The 18,375-nt window shown below is 35.6% G+C and overlaps 1 protein-coding gene across 1 annotated transcript in view; it reads right to left on the minus strand.

Moving 5' to 3' along the window:
- Positions 1-250: 250 nt before the first annotated feature.
- Positions 251-18,375, minus strand: part of LOC113077836 (DNA nucleotidylexotransferase-like) — an 84,620-nt gene continuing 66,495 nt past the window's right edge. Inside the window, exon 11 of the mRNA XM_026250100.1 lies at positions 251-609. Within this exon, the coding sequence (XP_026105885.1) occupies positions 523-609 (87 nt within the window). The 3' untranslated portion in view covers positions 251-522. The remainder of the gene's footprint in view (positions 610-18,375) is intronic.

The raw sequence follows: 18,375 nt of genomic DNA on the forward strand, positions 1-18,375 counted from the left end.
AGCCAGCTCCTAGTTTCTACTAATTTAAATCCTATTTTGAGAAACATTCACTAATGTTCAAAGGATCTATTGATGTTATAATGTAACATAATGTAACTCTACTAACTAAACCAATGTCTGAGAAAAAACTTTTGAACAATAGTGTAATTCCAAACTAAACGAGTTGGATTCACCATAAACTGTTTATATTGTGAAATCAACGGTGCGATTTTGAGAACAACCTGTTTGGAAACAATCATTATTTTTGCAGTTTCATTTTGCACTACAGAGATTACTCATTGTTTGTGTGCTTGTGCATCTTTCCTTCCAATCATTAGCTGATGTATGGACATTTAGACATGCTAAAGCATCACTGTATGTGTATTTGAAAAAGAAAACAGAACTCCATGAACTATCAATAATGCTCACGCTGGCTGGTGAAATCAGACTGCGGGTATTTCGATGTGAATCAGCATCGGCGTCATGTCGAGGGTGTTGAATCTGTCCAGAACTTCAGCAGGCTTCACAGAGCAGAGACTGAAACTAGGCATTTCTTTGCCAAGGCTCGATATACTCTAAACCCAGGTGTGCAAAGATGTCCTCTTCCGTGTTAGCAGGCAAGAAGGTATTCTGGAGAGAGACAGAGAGGGAAGGGTGAGCTCGTGTGATTTCTGCTGTCTGAGAAATGAACAGAGGCATGTGAGGAAACTCTCTGGACTTGACGAATGATTCAACAGAGAGACTGTGAGAGGATGAGGAATTATTGCAGCCACGTTATTGCACATTTAAAGGTCAGAACATGTGATTGTTTCAGATTGCTGGATCCTCTGCGTTTAGTCTCACAGATGATTCTCTCTAAATGTTCTCTAATGCTGAGAAACTCAACTGAAGGGTCAGAAACAAACACGGGGTCAAAGGTGGCGAGAAAAACAATGCTGAATGCCAAATATAAAATGCAATTAACTGTATAACTGTGCAGACATAAGATGACAAAATAAATAACATTATCAACAACTAAAAAGCAGGACAAAATGTCTGTTTTGATGTTAAAGGTCATTTATTTTGGTGCATGGAAAAAGCGATTGTTCTTAAATGTTTTATTGCATGATTTTGCATTTAATTTTGCAAGTAAATTTCGCACACGTAATTAAAGGATGGGTAGGCGATTTCAGAGAGGCTAGCAATAGCAAGCTAGTTTTAATAGCACAAGATCCCACCCTCTATGCAAATCACTCTCCAAAGCCACACCTCCTCCACAAACACAGAGATCAACCAGTGACACGATGAGAGACGGCGTCAACACTGTCACATTACATCTCACGAATCTTTTACTGCTGAGAAAACATTACAGTACAAAGCGCATAATATTATAGCAATAATAGCGCTTTCCATTCTCACCTAGTCTGCAAATGCAAACATATGTTAGCAGGCAGGAAGAGGCAGCCTATCGTAGCCATCGGACCGAATAATCTGATTGGACGAACATTTTTCAGTCCTACGCCTTCTACCGACTATCTATGCATTTAAATACATTAAGACCACTTAGTGATTGCTATCAGAATGTGAAGAGACTTTCAACCAGCATAACAAAAGTAAAAAATGTTTTTTAATGGTCACCTACCCTGCCTTTAAATTAAAAAGAGTAACTGCAAGTGTAATTCTCAAAATTATTTTTTTGACCGAAAACAATTTCTGTGTAGAAACGATTATCAATCAGATAATGCTAGTCAATTTCACAATTACAAAGGAATGGTAAATAATTTTTGTGTAAAATGTCCTTTAAAAGCTTTTGATTTATTTACAACTTCAAAAAATCATGTTACCGTGTTGAAAAAAGTCAGAATTGCAATAAAAAGTTTCAACTACCTTTTTCTTTCTGTTTTTTTTTCTTTTATATATCTGTGGCAAAAATGGGCAACAAATTATACCAAAGGGTGCTCACTGAATGAACACTGTAATTATCATTTTGATTATTATTATGTTGGTAAATAAATGTGTAAACAAAACTACAGTATATATAGAAATAACAAAAAAAAGTAGTATGTTGTTCAAGAACATAATATTTTAGTCTTTTGAATTCAAAATGCCTTGAAAACGTTATTTCTAACAATTTTCTCTCAGAATTACGCACAATCTTTCATAGAACATTTTTCAAAGTAAAAACATGCTTAAAACCTTATCATAAAAACATCATTAACACATGTTTTCCAACAAATGGGACTTTCCCATAACCAAATAAAAAGCATTTCTAAAACAAAAGAAGTATCTATATTAGAATATATATGTCATATATAATGTATAATGTCAATGTATAATATAGAATGTCAAACTAAAACGTTTCAGGAAGGAAAAAACATGAACGATGTGAGAATTATGTTTTTGTGCTAACATTTTGAGAATGTTACTGAAGACCATTCAAGACTGAGAATTGTATTAATGTCACTGGAAGAACATTTGTTCATAAAGTATGTTTAAGACAAGCTTGCCCGGACGTTCTGAGAACATCTACATGCACAAGCTCTTCCTGATGTTCCCCGAGTTCACCGAGTGTGACCCGGATCCGTGCGGCGCATTACCAAACCCTCCTGACCTTGCCATGGTTTCTGTTTGGGGACAAAGTCACTCTAGATGTCATAACTGATGAGATCAGGAGAAGGTGCGCCTGTGCTCAGGGCGTGATGTCATGAGACGGTAGATAACACGGCTGGATCACCGCAGCAGAGGAAGAGAAGCTGTGAGCTCCACACATCCTGCCTGGAAGTGCTAAACTTGTCAGAATGAGGCAGAGGAAACAGAAAGCATGTGAACACTTTAAGCTGAAACTCAGGCTGCTGCACAAACCAGGTGGAAAGACGAGCTCCAGCTCTCCGGTTTAATTTCTTCAATAAACCCAGAGTTTATTTCGATCTCCTCTCCCTTTTTAAACACTTCCTTAATGCACGCTGGAAAAATGCTCTTCTTACTAAGTGTTTATTTCTTCTTCTTTTTTTACCAAGACCAAGTATATATATTTTTTAAATAAAATAAAGATTGATTTTCTATATAAGAAAATGATATAAGATATTTAGTCTTGTTTCCTGGAGGGATCTAATTTAAGTGCATTTTACTTAAGTAAAATTATATGCAAGTGTGATAATAAAAATAATCTTAATGCAAATGGAAAACAAGATTATTCTGAGTGTCTATTACTAAGAGCAAATCTACTGTAGCTCCGCCCTCCATCGACACGTAAGGTTAAATACGACACATGTGAATAACGGCTTCAATGGTGTAGACAGTAATGTTTTGGGCACGGAAAACTAGCTTGTAACGTGACTGATTGGCCATGAGATAACATAAAATGATTAGCTATTAGTTCATTAATCTAAATTTCTGCCAGTTTTCACCTGTGATATTATAACACTGAGAAGAATTACATTTGTATCGAGTCTGAAGTATGCGGACGGGGTTTTGGCGGGAGCTGTTGCCATGGTGACTCGTAATATCAGCGCTCCATTGATAATGGCTATTTATAGTTGTGGTGCACGCGCTTCACTCAGAGTCAGTCAATTTAGAGTTGATTAAACCAACTCATTTCAGCTGTTCTGTAACCGAAAACTCAGAGTTTCCCATCTCAGGGTCAGTTCAAGTTTAAACTCCGAGTTGGTTGAACCTCCTTAGTGAAACGGGCCCCAGAGCTGAAAAACAATAAATAAATATTAATAATCAAGAGCACAACGTTGAATTATTTATGTCTTTGTTTCTGTTACTGTGGGAGTATTTCTAACACATGACATATCCAAACTTTAGCAAACTGGTTTTGGCAAGCGTAAAGCTGCATTTTATAAAAATAAATAAATAAATTTGTTGAGTTCTGGCAGCGTGCGTATAGAAATGTCTCCACTGAGAGAGTATCAGGAAGGATTGGACGCCAAACTAAGCCTGTTCCCTACAATCCCTCAGATACTCCATACGAGATGAGCTCCACATTAATTACAGAAGACTGATCTGCAGCCAATGCTCATCTACAAACACATCAGACTGGCCTTATTCAAGAATACATCACTTTAAAGCTTAAACATGCATTTAATGCAGCGCCGCTGGTTTATTTATCATTTAAGCGGCATGATTTAGCATTAATGAAAGACTGATCTCTTGATGTGCTGCTGATGTCTGCATATAATCCTGTGTGTTTATGACAAAACTAAAATTGCAGATGTGCTCATCTTCTATAAATGCAAGCGTCTCGTTTCATAATAATAACTAATAATAACAGGTTACTAATAACACTTCTACTGTGCTTGTTGTGCTTTCAGTCATTCAATCAACAATTAGCACAATACAAGAACTTTTTCAAGCACATTTCAAAACTGTCAAAGAAAAGGACACAAAAAAAGCTATTGACTTGCTTCTGTTGTGGTCCTTTACATTCGGTAACATTAATGCATCAATCATTCAAAGTTATCTGGTCTTCAATAACTAAAACATACAATGTATAAATTATTCAGTGTTTTTCCTGAAACTAACTCTAACTGAAAGGTTTTTTCAGAGCTTTCAAACCAGACTTTGTTGAGTCGAACTCTGAATTTGAATTTTGAATTGAATGCAAGGAAGCAGAATCAAAATTTGAAATTCAAAATTTGAATTTTTGAAATTCAACATTCCATCTACTAAAGCACATTCCGCAGCGGGTTTGTTTTTAAAATGTATCAAACTAATGATTCTTTTGAAACAGTTCTGAGAAATATATTTAAAAAATGTAATGTGCAATTAAAGATTAAAGAGATATTTCACAAAAAAAAACAAAAACAAAAAACGAACTTTCTCCTGTGAAACACAAAAGCTGATATTCTGAAAACGTTGGAAACCATCAACATGACTTTCATCACACGGACATCACAGCTTTCAAAACATCTTCTGTGTTTCGAAGAAGAGAGTCAGAAGTCAGAAGCAAGTTTGGGATGATATGAGCAGATTGATTTTTTTGGCTACTTAATTTACAGCCAAACTAAATGCCTTATATAAATAATATATAAGCCAAATATTATATAAGCCCACATACATAGCTAAAAATATATATATACTGTTTTAATATAATTAATTAAAGATGTGACCTAAAAGCATACTATTGGCTATTGTTTTTGTTTAGCATATTTGTAATAAATATTATAAATTCCTCACAATTCCCGAATCTACACAAGACTGTCTCTTTCTGCATGAATGGAGATCATTTTTCAATTTTTGTGCTGTCATTGCATGAGCGCTGTGTGTGTGTGTGTGTGTGTGTGTGTACAGATACAGAGGCTGCAGTCACATACAGTTATTAATATACTTGTCACAGCGTTTCTCTGCTGTAATAGTGTTTAAATGTGAGCAGCAGATGCAGTGCAGTCAGAAACACTCCCACACACTCAGTGTGAGAACACAGATCACAGACAGACCATACACTGCAAAAATACAACCGCTTTCTTCTGGAACTGCTCAATGACAAAAAAAAAAACTGATGCAGAAACAACGTTTGCTCAGAAATTGCTAGTAAATTTCAGGAATAACTGTAAGTTACATTGACAAGTAATCGTGTGATATTTTAGAACCATTGATTGATTTTGAATTTTATTTATTTTTTATTCTTTCCGTTTTCATTTTATTTACATTTGAAGTAATTTGCCATTTTATTATATGCAGTTTTTTATATATATTTTGATTTGTTTTCCTCTTTTCACTTTAATTTTAACTGATAATTAAATGTTTTTTATGTCTCAGTTTAGTTTTCATTTTCATTTTTTCAAGGTTTTATCATTAATATGCAATTAGAGTTTTGTTAATATTTTCTCTTCACTAAAAGTTTTGTATTTTGTTGCATGTTTTTGTCACTATAAGTAGTTTTAGTTTTTTTGTATATTTCTATATATTTTTAATTACATTTTATTTTAGTTTTAGTTATACTACTACATCATGTTAAAAATGAAAAATAAGAGAAAAATAGATTTAATAAATTAAACCGAGAAATGTTTGTCATCACTGTAATAGATGTTGTTAATATTTTGAATGAGGTTTTATTTTTATATTTTATATATATCGTTTATAAAAAAAAAATTTAGTTTCAGTTTTAGTTAATTTAGGGCATCACGATAAACTACATTAAAATGAGTAACATTGCCTTATAGCTGAAATAATTTTTAAAAATTTATATAAAATGCTTATTTTAATTATATTTATTTTTTATCACAACAAATTGCAATGTGATATAAGCATAACACCATATTTTCTCATTGAAAGACAATCAGAAATCAACTTTTTTCAAAGCAACACAAAAATCACAAGTATTTCATTATATTAAAAATCACTGAATTACCAGACGTGATCTTATAATTATAAATAAACAGCATAACTTTACCAACGGTGTTTTCTAGATAATTAAATTCCTCATGCAAAGACTGCAGATGACTTTACCTTTGTTAAAGGATTTACTTTATAACTAAATGACCAGCAAAGAAGATCTCTCTCCTTCTTCTAGAGATAAAGGAGGGTTTGCAGGTGTGTTGTGTTGAATCTCTTCTGTCTGATGTCTAATGTCACATTAACTAGAGCTAAATGCATTAAGAGTGTTAAATAAATTCATGGCCTTAAATATTTAATTAAAGTCTCCTGATTAGTCTGCTCAGTTATCAGCTCCGGCCTTCAACGCTCCTGTCGAATCATGAAGACGAGTTGTTTTAAAACACTTTATTCTTCCAATAATACACTTTTATGCATTGTTACTACGGGAAATTATTTTATTAACTTAATTTAAATGACCCTATAAACTATCTACCTGTCGTCTGAACTTTTAAACCTAAATATTTTGTATACAATTCAATTACATTTAGGCCTAATTTCTGTTTTATAAAAACTAAAAAAAACGCAGCTTTTTAACTTAAAGGTGCAGTATCTTAAATATAAAATCATGCAACATAATTCTAAGCTTAAGTCTGTTGTGTGTGTGAATGTGTGTGTGATTTAATGTTTTCTACATAAAATCATCCTTTATAAAGAAGTAGAACATGAAAATATAACCTTTACATGACCTTTATATAACCTCGGGCCTTATTTCGGACGGGTGTATCCTTCTGAACGAGATGTGAGCACATTAATAGGTCAGGATCATTTTCAGTGATTAAAACCTTGTGTTTTACTCTCTTCTTCGAAAATAAAGACATCGTATGGCTTCAGAAAACTATTTTTGCCTGTTACGTGTTTCACATTTTCAGAAGCGGGTAGGTTTAGGTGCTCCAAGAAAAGCATACATTTATATAAAATTATTTTATTATTTCTTACAAATGATGAGCTGGGAATGAGAATGTGTTGTAATGTTCATTTAAACACACACACACACACACACACACACACACACACACACACACAAAATCATTTTGTATAAAACTAAAAAATTTTTTTAAATACATTAATAATATTTGAAAAACATTTGCCAAGGTCAGCAAATTTAAATTAGGATGAAAAAAAAAATATTATTATTATTATTATTATTATTATTATTATTATTATTATTATTATTACTTCATAAATTTGTCTGGGGAAAAAAAACTTTCATATTTCTTAAAGGAAATTGCTAAAGTGAATCAGTCTTGTTTTGAATTAATTATATTTTTCAAATATTTCCCACAAACATACAAAAATTTTATTTTTAGGCTTGCTTCTAATAATAATAATAATAATAATAATAATAATAATAATAATAATTGTAAATAGTTTCTTCTTCTTCTTCTTGTTCTTCTTCTTGTTATTATTATTATTAAATAAAATTAACAATAAAATAAAAAACTAAAATGTTATGATATTATTAATAACAACCTTTATTTATTTAAAATAATAATAATAATAAACTATTTACAAGAATAATAATAATAATAATAATAAACTATTTACAAGAATAATAATAATAACAATAATAATAATAAACTATTTACAAGAATAATAATAATAATAATAATAATAATAATAGTAAATAGTTTCTTCTTCTTCTTCTTCTTCTTCTTATTATTATTATTAAATAAAATTAACAATAAAATAAAAAACTAAAATGTTATGATATTATTAATAACAACCTTTATTTATTTAAAATAATAATAATCATAATAATAATAATAATAATAATAAACTATTTACAAGAATAATAATAATAATTATTATTATTATTATTATTATTATTATTATTATTATTAAGCCTTGAGGGTTAACAGGCTTTGTGGACAAATAAAACAACATACATATACCGAAATAATATATTTCTATGACCTTGTCACAGATGCTCTAAACTTGATTCCCCCCAAAAATAATTTTTATCTTCTTATGATCCTTGATTTGTCACTGACACGTTTTCCACATTTATTATTATAATAAATTACAGTAGACTTGATTTAATGACAAAACACTGAGCAAGACTGTCCAGACTAAACTCTTCAGTTGTGTGATTCATTGAGATTCTGGAGTTGAGCTTGTTAATGTGTTTTATTAGACCGTATTTGCTTTGTATTTTTTACCACAAATTCCCAATCAAGCCTTTATGGATCACACGCAGCTGAATTACAGCACAATTAAAGCCCGCTGATGCTCTGTGTTTGTTACAGGATTGATGTGTGGGTCAGTCGATCATAAACCGTGGTATTGCTCTTGGCCTCCTTTAACACCAATCTCTGTGTGTTTTATTGAGGGGAGGGGAAAGATTACAGAGGAAGTGATGAATTGAAAAGCCTTTTGATTGTCCTCAAGTTAATTTGTCTTTATTGTGGGGAGAAAAGGCTGAGAAAGGCAGAAGGAGAAGCAGTCGATTAGGCCTCGTATCTGATCCGCCCGAACGATTCCCAACACGGCAAAGATCGGACACTTCCTCGCTAATCAATCCTGCAATTACTGCAGGCATCATAAAGCACTGGCGCCCGTAAAACCGGCTCTAAAACACACACACACACACACACACACACACACACACATGGTCGTTACATCTCCAATCTGACTAAACAGCACCTTCTCTTGCCAAATCATTAAAGACTGGAGCTCATGAGTGTGAACTGATGGGTCTGCAGGTGGACGTCCGCAGATCCAGCGCTGAGCCAGCGAAGATGGGCAATTATTAAAGATGAGTGAAGATAAGTAAGTCTATTACATGCCAAACAAACTGGAAAGCGCTCACTGGATTCAATCTAAGCTAAGCTAACCTAAGCTAAACTAAACTAAACTAAGCTAAGCTAAGCTAATGTTGAGTTTGAATCTCTAAGCTACTGAGAGCTCAACGAAGAGAAAGAATAATTATCCCTCTACATTATGAAGATGATCACACTTTGTGTTAAACTCAATCTCCAGTAAAACCTCTTTTAGTGCAATTGAAGAAATATTGAGCTTCCCGTGTCAAATCCTAAGTGATTCTGATCAAGTAAAGGTCAGTAATATCTCCAGATGAACTCTTACTGTCTCAAAACTGATTCTCATCAGACTTTAACACTCATATGCAAACATTTATTCCGCTGTTTTAGTTTTAACTATTTAATTTTTAAACTATTTTCATATTTCAGGCTTTACAAGGTTAGTCTTCCCTTCAGTGCATTAACCTCTGACTGCACCGAAAGCAGCAAGCAGAGCTTATTGTGGCTTTAACCTTCTGTTCCAATCATAAAAACAAGACATGTCTTTAAAGATGAGCTTCTTTTGACAGCTCAAACACACTGCACTCAATCAAACAGCAAGAAGCGCTGCAGCGGTTAAAGACGTCTGTCAAAGAAGAGCATGTTTTAAAAGCACTTCTTCAGACGTCTACTTTCTGTTCTGTTCAGCTGCGCTGCGTCTAGGCTTTCTGAATACAAGAACACATCCTGAAAGCCCATTAGGTGCAAAAAAAACACAAATATTGATTAATGCAGTCCATGTTTTTAGTACAAATTCAGTACATAATGTATGTGGCAATGCTTACTGGCACAGTTAGTTTAAAAGTCATCAGCTGCCGTTCTGACTTTGCATTTTTTTGTGATGCCTGGAAACACTGTCTAGATAGACAGCTTACTAGGTTTAGGAACAGAAGTAATCAAAAAGTGGTTGGATTTAATTACTTAAAATCAACTGGATTACTTTACAAAAAATTTTAAGAGTAATGCATTACAAGTAATGTGAGTTACATATCAGATTACTTTTGGGTCTACAAGTTACTTTGTTTCCCCATTTATTGACTGACAGCTCTCCTGTCCCTGTTGTGAGGAAGTGCAGAGGCGTTTACTTCAGCCTGAGGTTTTTTAATACACTTTTGGTGTAAAAGGGCCCCTGCAGTTTCCAAAAATATAACTTTCTTTATATATATATATAGAGAGAGAGAGAGAGAGAGAGAGAGAGAAACAAACAAGCAAGCAAGCAGTGCCCAGGTGGTAAAAAGTAACAGAAAAGTGTAATGCCTTACTTTCCATTAAGAGTAACTAAGTAACAAATGCAGTTACATGGAGTAATGCAGATTTATAAAGGGGTCATAAACTGAAAAAAAAAAATATTTTTATATATACATATGTAGAAAAAGTTATATTTTTGGAAACTGCAGGGGCCACTGTACTTTAAAAACATCCAGTAAATTTCAGAACTCAAAACTCTGTCATTAGACTAAACACATCTTACACTGAAGCCAGTCTACCAAAACGCCTTGATCAACACCTTGACGTCACTGCCAGTTAAGCCCCGCCCACCCAGTCTTTATCATTCCCTGCCTAGACCCACCCACCAAGTATACATCACTGCCTGTTTAGCCCCGCAAACCTAGTCTACAACACTGTCTGTTTAGCCCCGCCCACCGAGTCTACAAGACTGTCTGTTTAGCCCCCCCCACCGAATCTACAACACTGTCTGTTTAGCCCCGCCCATCGAGTCTACAAGACTGTCTGTTTAGCCCCGCCCACCGAGTCTACAACACTGTCTGTTTAGCCCCGCCCACCGAGTCTACAAGACTGTCTGTTTAGCCCCGCCCACCGAGTCTACAACACTGTCTGTTTAGCCCCGCCCACCGAGTCTACAAGACTGTCTGTTTAGCCCCGCCCACCGAGTCTACAACACTGTCTGTTTAGCCCCGCCCACCGAGTCTACAAGAATGTCTGTTTAGCCCCGCCCACCGAGTCTAGAACACTGTCTGTTTAGCCCTGCCCACCGAGTCTACATCACTGCCTGTAATTAATGGATTGATATATTAATTCACACAAACATACAATAGCATAAAGTGAGAATTACAAGGAAAAATTCTAATTAAGAGAAAAAAATTATAAAATAAACGCATCTCCTAATTCTTAACTTCACTAGGCGTGATTAGTTTTTGTTTAGTTCGCATGTTTAGCCCCGCCCACCAAGTCTACATCAGTGCCTGTTTAGCCCCACCCACCGAGTCTACATCACTGCCTGTTTAGCCCCGCCCACCGATCCTCACACATAGTATTTACGAGAGAAGTGAACGCGCAGGTCTTCGCAGAAACCAAATTATAAAAATGTTTTGAAGACATCACCACGTTGTGCTGATCACTTTATTTACACCGGATTTGTTTACAAAGCACAATAGCCTACTACTTCTAAAGTATGGTTTTTGATGTACAAATCTCTATAACATAAGTTTAGAGAACAGAGAATAGTATACACTTAAAAAACAAAAACAAAGGCAGTTCATGTGTCCTCTAAAGCATTACTTGTAAAAGTAACTTTCCTCAACACTAGTTACTAACTACAATTTTTGTCATGTAATTTGGAATCAGTAACGGCAATCTACCCAGCACTTGCAATCATCTGAATTCCATTTTACTAGAGTACATAAACAGCTGTGCACTTCGAACTGTATCTCCAGAACATTAACGTGATTTGCTCCCAAACCTCTGAAGAACTACATGAAGATTCAGAGCTTCACTCACTGATCATCTGCCATCAGGTTTGTATTCAAGCACTTATAAATTCCAGCAGCGGAAACCCAAGAGTTCAATTACAGCATGTGTGTGTGATTGTTCCTCACTGTTATTGTTCAGTCTACAGTCATTCGCAGAGAAATAAGCAGCTCTATCTGCGTCTCGCACCGTTTGCTGTGTCTTTTCGCTCTCTCTGTCATATGCACATAAACAGAGGCTCGGAAGATAAAAATAAATTAAGTTTCTCTGCTCTGCTGAAGCCTGTAAATAATTAATTGGTTTGTTTCAAAAGAGGACGGGAATGCATGTCAAATTCAGCAATTGTTCCTGTTGCTCATCTTTTTAGAGGACTCTTTTCACACCAAGCAGGAAGAATACACATAGCAACCCTAGAAACCTCCCAGCATCACCACAGCATCTCACTCATATGTCAGAGTCTACTATTTAAACAGGCGTCTAAACATAATATTTAGTAGGCAAAGGGTTATTGTGCTGTTTGATGCCCACTCGTAAATAAACACAGCGCCGTGACACATCGCACAGAGAATCACAGATTTCACACATTTCGTAAACCACTTATTATTAACTCTTATGAAACATGATGAGAGATGCGTGAGTCACGTTGTGTGTCACAGCAATGGCTAAATAATCAAACTATTATGAGCCATCCAAAAAAAAAAAGAAAGAAAAAGAGCGACTGGCATGAGGAAGAAGTTTGAGAAGCGTGTTTGCATGAGTGAGTGAGTGAGAGAAAATATTAATATCCTCCATCTGAAAGTGACTAGTAGATAAGTGCATGTGACGTGTTGTAATAGCTCAAGAGAATGTCTCAGCGCTAATTAGGACGCTCGGTTTGATGTTTGCTTCGAATCAAATCCCACAGACGCACCAGTGTCCTCTTCAATAACATCACACAATGCTCTTCAGCCAGACACATGCTGGATAATTTGATTTAGCGCTGGGGTTTTAGTAGTGAATAAACATGCTCCTTTATTACCATCAGCTTGCGTGATGCTCTTGCCTATTGCACAAGCTTAAAGGAAAAGTTCACCCAAAAATGAAAACAGCTGTTAATTTGCTCCCCCTCAGGCCATCAAAGATGTAGGTGACTTTTTCTTCTGTAGAACAGTAAAGACGATTTTAACTGAATGCAAGTCAATGGCTACCATAATATTGAGAGTCAAAAAAGCATATGCAAGCAACACAAAATGAATCCTGATAATATTTTAAGATCTTATGAAGCGAAATGATCAGTCTGTGCAAGAAACTGAACATTATTTACAATATTATTACCTGTAATCCAGAGCCTCAGGCAAATGGTGAAATATGATTCTTTTCCATAAACTGATTCTTTTGGACAGTTCTTTTCAATGAACTGGTTCAATTCACTAGTTTTTTTTTTAATGCAATCACATAATGGTGTAACATATACGCAATTATATTATTAAAGCACCCAGTAATGACGTGAAAGATGGATGTTTTACGTGTTTTAAGCATATAAAGTGATTAAACTAGTCTTCATCTGATCACATATTTACAGAAAAACAAGAAAACATTCATTTGGCCCCTTTAATCAAGTATTCGGTTCATGCATGTGTATAACAGCGGCTCATTGGACTTCAATCCGAGTCGACTAAAGAAAAAAGTCACCTACAACTCGACTGGCCTCAGGGTGAGTAAATTAACAGCACATTTTTATTTTGGGGTGAACTCTCACTTTGATGTTTTCACATGAGAATCACAAATAATGATGAATTCATAAAGATCAAAAACTTTAAAGAAAAGTCATCATTTATTCACAGAGTTCCAGAGGTCAGCGGAGGAACTTGGTCATCTGTAATCACGCCTCAACATTCACGGCACTCAGCTAAAGGTTAATTCAAGGAAACCGTTCTTAAAGTTAGCCAACCGTAACTGCTCTGAATTAAAGAGCATCCGTTAAATGAATAATAATATCGTGCCCTCTGATTTGATGCAACTGTACAGGTCAAAGTGCCTGAGCACTTACTCATATATCACTCTACAAACTACAGAAGATTAGATAAAAAATGACGTTTCAATACAAACAAGCTTATATCTGGATAAATCTACAATAGCTTGCAGACTTGTGCGCTATTCAGAAATAAATTGAGGAACTGCGTTTTTAATTACAGATTTTTAACTTAATTTGAATTGAAGAAGCAAACAAGATGCAAAACTTGAATTTTATGAAATGCAATAAAAATATCATGCCTATAAAGCTATTCTAGAGAAGAAGAGTCAAAATAAAACTCTGAATGTTGATTTGACAATGCCTTATTTAAGAGACGGACAGATGGATGGATGGATGGATGGATGGATGGAATGATAGAATGATGGATGGAGCAATAGATTGATAGAATGATGCATTGATGGAATGATAGAATGATGGATGAATGAAGCAATATAATAAAAGAAGGATGGATGGATGGAATGATAGAATGATAGAAGGATGATGAATGGAACGATAGAATGATGAATGGATGAAGCAATATAATAATAGAAGGATTAATGCTGGATGGAATTATCGAATGGTGGATGGATGGAGAAATAAAGTTAAAGAATGATGGATGGATGGAATGATAGAAGGATGGATTGATAGAGCAATAAAATTATAGAAGGATGGATGGATGGAATGATAGAAGGATGGATTGATAGAGCAATAAAATTATAGAAGGATGGATGGATGGAATGATAGAAGGACGGATGGATGAAATTATAGAATGATGGATTGATGGAGCAATAAAATTATAGAAGGATGGATGGATGGAATGACAGAAGGATGGATGGATGGATGGAATGATAGAATGATGGATGGATGAAACAATATAATAATAGAAGGATGGTTGGATGGAATGATAGAAAGATAGAAGGATGGATGGAATGATAGAATGATGGATGGAGCAATAGATTGACAGAATGATAGAAGGATTGAATGATGGAATGATAGAATGATAGAAGAATGGATGGATGGATGGAATGATGGAATGTTGGATGGAGCAATAGACTGATAGAATGATAGAAGGATGGAATGATGGAATGAAAGAAGAATGTGTGGATGGAATGATAGAATGATGGATGGATGAAGCAATATAATAATAGAAGGATGGATAGATCGAATTATAGAATGATGGATTGATGGAGCAATAAAATTATAGAAGGATGGATAGGTGGAATGAAAGAAGGATGGATGGATGGAATGATATAATGAATGATGGATGAAGCAATATAATAATAGAAGGATGGTTGGTTGGAATGATAGAAAGATAGAAGCATGGATGGAATGATAGAATGATAGAATGTTGGATGGAGCAATAGATTTACAGAATGATAGAAGGATGGAATGAAAGAAGAATATGGATGGAATGATAGGAGGATGAATGGGTGGAATGATAGAATGATATAAGGATGGATAGAGCAATACAAAGGTGGATGGAATGATAGAATGATAGAAGAATAGAGGGATGGATTTATAGAATGACAGAATGATAAATGTAAGGATGGAACGATTTATAAAGGGTTTAAATCTCAGAAGTCTAGATAGTTCTTGTTCTTTTGAGATCATAATTGGATGACATCACAGCTATGAGCTCATGAACATCTGACTGCATCCACATCTACACCTGTTCAGCACACTGCACCACGCAGAACCACATCAGCACAGAACAGAGGAGGCATGCAGGAACCGCCCATCACTGAATTAATATCATAATTATTAACTAACTGTACAGAGATGTTTCAGCAGTGCCTGCTCCAGGGTCCCCTAACAGTTTTAAGATCTTTAATATAGAGGAATCAGTCACATGCTGGACTTCTGGGGAACAATGATCATGAAAACTAAATGAGTTCAGGGAAAAATAAAACGCTACAAAAAGCTGATTGCATCTGTCCAACTGCATACTGAACGCTCGCTCTTCAACTAATTTAAAAAACGTTATAGCAGGCATAAAATTAACAGTATGTGCCGCTTGAAATGTAATTACTGGGCTTTGTCTTATCACGTCTTATCAAACAGGTCATGAAGAAAAACCAGACCCAGCACATTTCGCTGAATCTATTAAATGGCACTTTATCTGAATCAGGAATCAAAATATGGAAATTAGTGGAAATGAACAGACATAAAACAGAAAATACATTTCTGTTAATGCCTATTGAAAAGTGGCTTTCTTTTAAACAATTAGTCAAAAGCATCTTAATGCTGGATTTGTTTCATATTTGTGTCTTCTCTAGATGTTCACTGATGGACTGGAGTGCTGAGGATGTTTTTATCAGACTCTCTTTCTGACGGCACCCATTCACTGCAGAGCATCCATTGATGAGACACTGATGCAATGCTACATTTCTCCAAACCTGATGAAGAAACAAACTCATCCTAATCTTGTATGACCTGAGGGGGAACACATTTACAGCACATTTTCATGCTTGGGTGAACTACTCTTTAATGTTTGGCAAAGTTGTCATTCATTAAAAGTAAGTCTGGTACCTAAAACAAGTACAATTTGGGACCCTGCATCAGACGTTCATAAAGCAACTGTGGGATGCTGAACGTGCAGTGAAACACGATCCAGAGACATCTCTAAAGAGTTTTTACCAGAGTCATTTCATCTGATCTCTTGACCCGAGACACGAGGTCTGCATCTCAGCATTAGAGAGAGAGACAGAAACACAAGTCTGTGAAACCGGATCTTCAGCTATTTCCTGTTCCTGTCGCCACAATCACCAAGACAATTAATACTACATGACACGAGCTGAGTCCAGCAGCCCGACCGACCTTCTCTGATCAATAAAACATCCATCTGCTCTCCTCACAGCCGTCTTTTCTTCCCCAAGGATTGTGGCCTTTTCCCTCAATTCTCCTAATTTCTCTCAGGTGGTGGGTTGGAGGACAAATGCTCAAGAGAATTCAATTTGAATGACAACAGCATGTACAAGAGCTGTGCTATAAATACATCTCCATCTCTGAGTGTCATAATGGCTCTGTTGGGTTTGTGAGGCAGAATGAGCTGATATGAAGCGCTGAGGGAGATGAGAATGAAAATACAGACAGGGAAATGATCGCACTGTATGCCTGAAATGGGACAAACTGTAAAAGATGAACACATAGATGCATTAAAGCAGATTTAGGTAGTTATATCCTGTGGCGAAACAAGCTAAACTCCATCCAAAAGCATTTCAAACAGCACTTTCCTAATTGCTTTATGCTTATTCTGCATGCAGCTTTTATGAGCTTGAAATGAGCATCATTTGAGAGATTTCTTTGAATGCATTTGGCAGACACTTTTATCCGAAGCCACTTACACTGCATTCAAGATCCACAGTTTACCAGTTCATGCATTCCCTGGAAATCGAACTCATGAGCTTAGTATTTTGAGAATCAATTGGATACAATTGCTTTGTATAAGAGTGTCTACCACATGCATGAATGCAAATGCCAAATTCATGTTTTTCCTTGCACATTTGTATGCATTTTGACCTAAAATCTTGGATTTTTGGACATGCTTCACTTGCACATATTTGCATATTGCTCTGCAGGTGCTAAGGTGTTAAAGAGGTGTTTAAATAAATATTCTTAATTATAAGCAATAGTTATCAAAAACGTCCTGTACCTAAGTAACTAAAATAAAAGCATCTGCTGCATGCATACATACATGCATTTAATGAAGTCTCTCAAATGATGCATAAAAGCTGCAGAAGAATAAGCATTAAGAAAGTCACACCGGATAAAAAGCATCTGCCAAATGCATTAATGCAAATGCTAAAAACACACATTTCTCCTTGCACTTTCATATGCATTCTAATCTCACGTCTTTGAAAAAGCTTGTTTTTGATGCATTGAGCACCTAATAACAGCGTGCGTCGTCTCTTCTAGTGCACAACAACCTGTTTTCACATTTCAACTGGCTTAAGCGCACACACACTATCAAAGGAAGAGATTTGGATGACTCAGAAACACACACACACACACACACACACACACCAGTTTAACAGCCCATCCGTCTTGAATGCTCCGCCGCTCGTGTACCATCAATTCAACATCATCTCCTCTCCTCCTTCTGCTCCTATTACACCTCCCTAATTGTTTTTCTGACCTCCAAGGAGTAAAACTCTGCAAAATGACTGAGGCTTGAAATGAACATCCGTGCGCTCTTAGAAAGCATTTATCTGTGCATGTCTCGGACACATTTCTGCATGTTTTCCATCTCTAGTTTCAGGCTGATTCAGTCGCAGCGAGGGTCACGTTGTGTGCCGCTCTCTGTTACGGCCGTATAACTTTCCGCTCAGCTGATTTTGCACAGGCAAGTGTGGGGAATCTATCAGAAGGCAAACGGAGAACACATGAGTGTAATAGATGTCACAGCGAGCTCATCCTCCAGCCGTCTGACTGGCTCTTTCACTTTCTCTATTGACAAATCAAACATGCTCAAATTGATCTCGATATTCCACGACTCTCTGGAAACTAAAAGGCCTCTGAGCTTGAGCAGAGATAATG

This window comes from Carassius auratus, unplaced genomic scaffold (assembly GCF_003368295.1).
Source record: "Carassius auratus strain Wakin unplaced genomic scaffold, ASM336829v1 scaf_tig00023288, whole genome shotgun sequence".
Classification (NCBI taxonomy): Eukaryota; Metazoa; Chordata; class Actinopteri; order Cypriniformes; family Cyprinidae; genus Carassius; species Carassius auratus.